At 33.9% G+C, this 8,439-nt stretch overlaps 1 protein-coding gene across 1 annotated transcript; it reads right to left on the bottom strand.

Moving 5' to 3' along the window:
- On the bottom strand, positions 1-7,559 carry LOC137830383 (uncharacterized). Its single transcript, XM_068637676.1, has 11 exons — positions 6,971-7,559; positions 5,689-5,972; positions 5,393-5,587; positions 4,281-4,627; positions 3,379-3,670; positions 3,072-3,230; positions 2,145-2,510; positions 1,371-1,436; positions 1,176-1,224; positions 892-1,015; positions 1-300 (listed from the first exon to the last, which is right to left on the bottom strand). Exons 1-11 carry the CDS (start codon positions 7,308-7,310, stop codon positions 234-236), a joined length of 2,289 nt encoding a protein of 762 aa, XP_068493777.1. The 5' UTR covers positions 7,311-7,559; the 3' UTR covers positions 1-233.
- Positions 7,560-8,439: the final 880 nt, after the last annotated feature.

Raw genomic sequence — 8,439 nt, 5'->3', positions numbered from 1 at the left:
TTTTAATTTTTAGTTAAGTTTTTTTCCATAGAAATTGAAAATAATAGAATTCCAATCGTTGAACTGCATGTTATATTACATCCAACTACGCACAAATGCATCATTCCTAATTAAGACGGACTAAAAGTCTGACATTGTAAGCTCTTCTGACTCAGAAGAATGATGGTATTTACTTACTCAGTTGATCTCACTCAAGCCCATGTATTAATGTACGCACCTGATGCAGCTAAAGACTAAATCATGTTTAGAGTCTTCATGATGAATGCATAAGTGAAGGCATCTTCCTGGAGCTTCTCAAATCTACATCCACACGGAACACATCAACAAGCAAAATAAATAAAATCTACAGTTGTCTCATTACATTTCAGAAACCATTTTTTTCTTTTTAATGTTTCAAAATGTGAGCAAGATTATAATTTTTTATCATTCCAAAAAGTAAAAGAAAAACATTAATGACCATGACATCTGACATCAAAACAGAATAGGTAGCACGAGGTCCAGACCCCAATTACACTCTTGTTCATATTAAAATTATACTCTGAGAAAAAGTATAATTTTAGTATGTTAAGATTACGGTGCATTTAATTTAAATGAAACAGATATCTCCGTATTGTTTCAGTTAGGATAAACATTTTAATAACAATTTATAAAACAATAAAAAGGTAAAATGAATCAAATTTTTTTAAATTAAAACTAAAATACTTTAATATTATTATAAATTCTTGTCTAACTTCTTCAAAAGGTTTAGCAAGTGCATTTGATTTCCTTTCTTTTAAGAAACGTGACTTGATATTGTTTAATATCAATGATACTTTATTATTTTATTATTTACTCAAAAAAATTCTTAACTTTAAAAGTACCGGTAGAAAAAGACAAGAAATCTGAGATTACCTTCCCGACTTAGAAAAATGTCCAGCACCAAGCTCGCATTTAAACAACAGGATGCTATCATCAGTCTTCACATCCCTCAGTTTTGCAACAAACTTCGCAGGTTCAGAATACAGAACCCGTGGGTCTACAGCATGCACAAGCAGATAGAAGCACATGTCACGCGTAAAAGCAAAGGATATTTTTCCAGCTAATTATCAGTAATCACAAAACAGAAATAATGATCTGGCTTAAGCATTAAAATTCAAAACAGAAACAGTTCAGTGGCATGAATCAGATATGCTTACCATTTAATCCAGCTGTAACAAGAATGTGTGGATAGTTTTGTGCCTTCACCTGCGTAAAATGGGAGACTTAGAAAAAACTTATTCATAAAATTCATTTAATACAAGAGAAAAATAAAAATTATGCTCGGACTGAAAAATAATGATAGCCAATGAAAGAATACAAGGCATCAATCAACACAGCCATAAGGTTCTCACGTTATCAACGGGGGAATATGATTTCATGTAAAAGTAGAATTCCTCCTTTCTAGGATCACCCCATTCCTGCGGTAACAAAAGGAAACAATCTCATTTGTGAAAAAAGAAAAACAGGAGAAATCATATCATAGACACTCTGGACTAGCTTGAATAATGATATTCAAAAAATTTATAGCACATATGAAACAAAGACCCGTACAATTACAAAAATGTCGAAGAATTTTGATGGAAGGATAATGCCCCTTATTACATCAGTTTAAACGACAAATGATGGTATGACAATTAAAAACATAACTCCATATTTATGATCTGATACATTTTACGAAAAATAAGATGAAAAAGAATGCTAAAACAATTTCACTGGCTTAAGGAGACAGTAAAAAGATAAAACATAGAGGGGCACCCCGGGCACCACACGACCATGTATTAATCAAATTAGGAAAACAGTATTTGTGCAACAAAATTGAAAGGAAGGCCCAGTTAAAGCCACGAAAAACAAGGAAAATGATAGGGTGCACAACAAGGTTGAATACGATTAGAGTGTATACCATGAGAAACAAAATGTGTAGAAGTGGTTTCTATATTGACCAGACAAATTCATCCATTTTAGCAAGGAAACAAGTCCAGCTGACATATTATCATCAATTAAGCAAGAATACATTAATTCAACCAACTATCTTGACTCCTACAAATCCTCTTCCAGAACCCAATTAAACAGTATTCAAAATATCTTCTAATATCCATATGGAATGGTAGAACAAGGGAAAAAATTACCTCCCATTCTGAAGTAGTAAGAGGAATGGTTGGATCAAGCATTGTTGTCACAACATCCACAAAAGGTACTCCAGCAACAGCAGCCCTGAATAAATCAGGTCTCATATTAAGAACTGCACCGATTAGCAAACCACCAGCACTTCTTCCTTCAATGCACAGTTTTTCCTTAGAACCGAATTTTTTTTCAATCAAATATTCAGCACATGCAATAAAATCAGTGAAAGTGTTATTTTTCTTCAACAGCTTCCCGTTCTCGTACCACTGCCTCCCCATTTCCCCACCTCCACGTACATGAGCTATGGCATATACAAAACCCCGATCTAACAATGAAAGCCTTGCTGATTTGAAACTGGGATCTATGCATATCTGTTGACAATTTGAGGTCACTAAATTATGGATTCTAGATGAAACGGAAGGAGACATGTTCAAAGGTGCAAAAATCAGATTCTTAAATGGAAAAAATCTGTAACCAAAGAAACTAACAGGCTAACTAATAGTGTCCGCAACCCATATATACAAGAGCAAACATTGAAGTAAACAAATAACTATCTTTACACGTTGAATCAATAATGACACAATGGAACAGAAACCTATTTCTGAAACAATCAATAAAAAGGGGACATAAATAAGGATGTTCTACGTAAAAGAATCTTGCACTCATAAAATGATACAAGACAAAGATACCACTAGATCTTATTTCTGATTAGACAAAAATGTAAGTGCTTAGCAGCAGAAAAAGGTACAAATGTTCAATTATATTTTTAAAAAAGTACAGCATCCTTTTACTTTCAAGTGGCAAGCATTAAAGACTGATGGAAAACAGCAGCTAGTAACTTTTATCCATTATCCCGTACAAAATCAAAGCATATAATTCAAAAATGGTATTGTTATATGCAACTCAATCTATGTAAAGTTATATGCTTTTACCTCATAGGATCCATATCCATAAAGTAGTAATGGATCTGATCCATCAAGCTTCACAACATCTTTACGGTAAACAATCGAAATGGGAATCAAAGTTCCATCCAAAGCAGGTGCCCATTGCCTTTCAGTGACATACCGTGCTGAATCAAAACCTCCTAGAACCTGAGTAAAATAGGACCATGCAGAATAATTAAACCACCCCAAAGAAAAAGAAGACTTGCATACAAAAAAATATATCTACATGACAAACTATTAAGACAGAAGAAAGACCAGATGCAAAATTGAAAAATTTGGGACCCCTTTAACTTACCGAGTTAATCTTCTTCAAAACAGAAATGCCTGTCTTCATATCATAATCATATACAGAGAAAGGAGTCCTCAATGAGCTATATGAAAACCTTAAAATACTTGATGAAAACTCTGAATCTGAAGAATCCACTGAATATACAGGATCAACAAAACTAACTGCTTGGCCACTTTCAAGGCTTCTTAGTGGTTCACCAACTGGAGGAAGGTGATAAACGATTATTTTTTGTAGACCATTTTCTCTCTCATATGCTACTAGATGATCACTAAAAAGTTGTATCTCCTGAATTTTAACACTAAAAAAAATTCAATGTAAGTTTTGGTGAAAGAGAAAGACACAAGCTCCAAGAATTTCTATTGTTTACATTTATTCATGCTAATCACTTTGGATGTTGAGAGATGATAAGGATCATATATAAATATAATGTGGCAGAAAATTAGTTCACTATAAACTGCAATGGAATATAATACCAGCCAAGGAACAGCTCACCAAAGTTTAATTAGAAAGGTAACAGCCCAAAACAGTTTTTGAATTATTGAATAGTAATGAAGAGACAACAACCAGAGAGAAAAAAAAAAGAAAGTTACATAAACCGCAAACGGTTACTTACAAAGTATCATACAAAATATATCTTCTATTAGAATGCAGGCTTAACTACCACAAACTAATACATGGCTTTTAAAAGGAGAATAGTATATCTCGTGTAAGAACAATTCATCATTTTTTAGTAAATAAGTGACCGCATTCTTCAGAAAGCTGTTTACTCTTATTTAATGCTGTATTTTACATCGATGAATGCACCACCCAGTGGCCCACACGAATTCATAAGATAAGTCTTATATAATTTATCAAGGTTATGGCAAGAATGAACAAAACAATGGACCAATGATACATAATTTTTTTACCTTTCCTTGTGAGGAATAAGAACTATAGTTGAGGAGGTGTTATTGACAGCACAAGCTATAACCTCCGAATTGAAAAACTGATCACTTCTCCTCTTAATAAAAAAATGATCTCCACGATGGCTCACAGTTGTGTCAATACCCTCAACACGTGGAGTCAAAACTTTAAGACCCTCTTCAGGCTTAGAAACATCCATATAAAAATTGAACCTTGTATTTTTGCTCTCTGATGCAACAAACAAATATTTTTCGCTTTCAGAAGCTTCAAGATCAAGAGAAAACATGTCATCCTTTTCCACATAAAGAAGAGTATCCTTTGATTGTTCTGTTCCAAGCACATGAAGCCATGCCTGTATTACTTAAGATGTTAGCGTAGAAAGTAGACAACAAGTGTAATGAATTTAGAAAATGCGACCACCAAAAAGGAGTTTTTTTATGGCAAAAAATAAACATTGTAAATATATCCAAATACCATATTGGAGCAACGCTTGGACCTGCTTGTTTCATATTTGGAAAAAGAAAATTGTGATATACTCTTTCCTCCAGACTTTGAGTTTTTAGCTCTTTTTGATAAACATACCTAATTACTATAACTATTATTTTTAAATTAAAAAAGAAAACAATTTTCCCTTAATAAGCACAAACTGAGCCCTAATCAATCAGAACTTAGCATCTGGCTAAGAATTAAGCAGAAAACATTCAGTATCACTGCCACATTGAACCACAGCATCACACAGTAAATCACAAATTTCATTTTCCTGTTTTCAGCATTTATCAGACTAAACTTCAAATTAAATTTGGCTAGTTTCACTCCTAATCAGATTGGGATTTACAATGTCCATCAAATGGGTTCGGAGTTGGACATGCGAAAATTTAGCTGAGTTGAAGTTAATATGGAAATAGAGGCTCCAGTTGTAAGAGTTGGTAAGATCTTGAATTAAATGATTTTGTTGAAGAAGTGATTTCAGAAAGAACAATGGTATTGTTTGATATATTTAACTGGCCCTGTCTAAAAGGAAAAAGGTTTTGGTTGCTGCTCCTGCTATTGTTAAAAAACGAAATATTATTAGAACTGAATGGGTCAACAATACTGAGTCCAGAGGAGTATGGCCCACCTTGTCAGGTCTGAGAATTTCATCCATTGTGACATAAACTAAAGCATCATTACCAGCCCATTCAAGGTATCCGGTTACACCAACAAGAGGCTCTCCAATAGTAGCTTGAGTCTCAACATCAATGACATGCACAGTATATATTTCATCTCCTTTGGTATCTTCTGCATAAGCTACCAACTTATTATTTGGGCTAACCTGAAAATAAATGTAGCTTGAGATAAAATAAAAGCAGTTCGAAGTCGGGTAACAAGACAGAAGAAAGTGAAAAAAAGAATGGCATAATACTATGATCTAACCTTAAAGGTACCAATACTGTAGTATTGGTGATGTTGTGCTTTGACATTCTCATCCAAAATAACGTGCTCCTGAGGAGCTTCAGGTCCAGTGGGCATGATGTCATGCACAGATGGAACCTTTTGGCTATCAGATATAAGGCGCCTACAATGTTGAACATACTCCTTCCCTTCCAAAGTTCTCTCATAATAGTAATAAGACCCTTTGCGTAAAGGTGCAGACATATCATCCTCCTTAATCCTTCCTCTTATCTCAGCAAAAAGCTTATCTTCAAATTCCTTAGTTCCTAGAAATTTAAAGAAAATGAGGATAACTTTCTCTGCTAATCTTAAGAAATTTCCTTCAAAAGTGAGTGTCTGTAGCAAAGAAGAGGGTAGATACAGCAAAGGAATTCCTAAGCCGCACCCCGCAGTCCTAGATGGAGCCTTTTACCCCTTTATATTTGTTCAGTTTATCAATTAATCATTTCCAAATATTGCAGAGGAAGCGAACAGAACACTGAAATTCTAGTAACACTTTGCAATATAATCTTTTGAATGCACTATACTATGAGTCAAAACTTATTAAAAATCACAAAATTTTGTGGATAATTTTATTTAATGATTGTCATAATTTTTTAGTTTTTTTTTTCAATATTTTTTTATTAATACCAGTGTCTTGATAGCACTCCTCAAGTTACACCGGAGCCAACCCATCAACAACCTCCAGCTCGACAATAAACTTTACAAAGCATGGATGCATCTGATGGTGACATAGTTTCTATAGCCATTATGATCTACTGTTCAGGAGGCGTCTTATCTTGAGCACAGTTGAATTATAAATTACAACTCCGAGCAAATTATATTAGTTGAATTAATTACTCGCTTGGAATTTTCGTTGTTTGTAGAATAATCATAGGTCACAAGTTGGTCTGTTGCTTTATACTATTCCAGATGAAATACAAAACTGAGAGAGAGAAAATCCAAATTATTTCAATTTTGCCTCGTCGGTCACCGCACCAAATACAGTGTTACAATTCCGTTCTCGAGAACCAAACTTCATAAATTCATAACCGAGAAGACAAGTCCGTGCAATCAATTACTGAAACTAAACCAACGATGCCTTTTAGCTACTGTAACCAAGACTTTCTTCAGTAAATCTACACTTGACAGTCATGCTTAGAGTGAGCTACACTTACATGCTTAAACGGATTGTATTTTCAAAAGAAAAATATAAATCGAAAGCAGAAATAGAGAGAGAGAAAACTGCGAAAGCGAAAGAGGATAAGAAAAAGACGATTCGCACCAGACATGACGGAATCGGTGTAGGCATTCTCCTGGCCGAGGTAAGACAGCACCTCGGGATCGGTGCGGGAATCGTCTCGGAGCCAGTAGTAGTTGTCGATTCTGACGTCGCCGAACATCTCCATCGCGTGCTCCACCTTCTTCGCCACAGGAGGAGGCGGAGAGTGAGAGTGCGGCGACGGATTCATCGGCGATGCGGAGGCGGCGAGACTGCGGTGGTGAGAGAATGGTGCGGTGGCGGCGGTTGGAGGAAATGGAACGGCGGAGGAGAGAACAACGGAAACGGTTAGAGGAATGCAGAAAATGTGACGAAGGTTTAAGCGGAGATTTTGAAGCACCATTTGATGCAATATTTTTCAATCTTTATCTTTATATTTTGAAAATATTCCACTTTTTTCTCTTTTTCTTTTTATGTTTTAAATATTCGTGAATTGTCTTGGAATTTGGAACAGAGAGAGAGAGAGTGAAGTGGTGAGTGAGTGTAGTGGTATGTATGAATTGATAATTGGATATTTGGTGGTGAAGCTCATGAACCCCTTGATTTACCTATTTCCATGGTTTCGGATATATACAAATCTCACTACACCTATATCTCTACCTATCCAACTAAATATTTAATACTAAATCACATCTACAATTGTGACACCATTCATCATCTTCTTCGTCACATCCTAACATAATCCAAAATAAATATCAAGATTATTGATTGAATATTTTTTAGATATATTTTTTATAAACATTATTTAATATAAAATAAATAACTTAATTATAATATAAAATTTCATTTAAAATTTAAAGGTTAATTTAACACTTTACCGATTGAGTTCGACATGAATGATTAATCACAATCTTATAAATAAACACACACTAATTTAAACAAAAATACATATTACATTCAACTATCACAGATTGAACACTAACCTAGACATCGAACTATCTTTTGATTATACACTACTTATAATCGAACTATCTTTTGACTATACACTATAACAGTAAGATATTCTCTATCAGAATCAATAATGGTTTATAAAGATTAAAGAGGATCGATATTTTTTTGATTTTTTTAAAATACAAATATGAATAATTTGAATAAATTGTCTAAGATATAGTATTTTATATTTTTTTTTTTGTATTTTAGGATAAATTTTGTTGATTAGATGTGAAAGGTGGTATAGGTGATACAACTCACCTTTCCACAATAGTGTTTTTGATTGAAAATGTGATGCAAATTTGTCTTTCCGTTTTCCTAAAACAATACAAAGTTTTGGCTGGCTTTTGAAAGTTACATTTTCCCTCTCATTTCCATGACTAGTGTAGATTGTGGAGGTGGTCATGGGTACACTTTGTTAATGATGAATCACTTCTCTCAAATATTTTTCGACATCATAATCATGTTGGAAGACTTAACTTTTTTATTAAGTTAATTATCTTGATTTCTATTATTTGTAACTGTAAATATAAAAAAAAATT

The sequence above is a fragment of the Phaseolus vulgaris genome, chromosome 7, assembly GCF_000499845.2.
Source record: "Phaseolus vulgaris cultivar G19833 chromosome 7, P. vulgaris v2.0, whole genome shotgun sequence".
Lineage (NCBI taxonomy): Eukaryota > Viridiplantae > Streptophyta > Magnoliopsida > Fabales > Fabaceae > Phaseolus > Phaseolus vulgaris.
The sequence above is the reverse complement of the archived record's forward strand: the minus strand, read 5'-3'. Positions and strand labels throughout refer to the sequence as shown.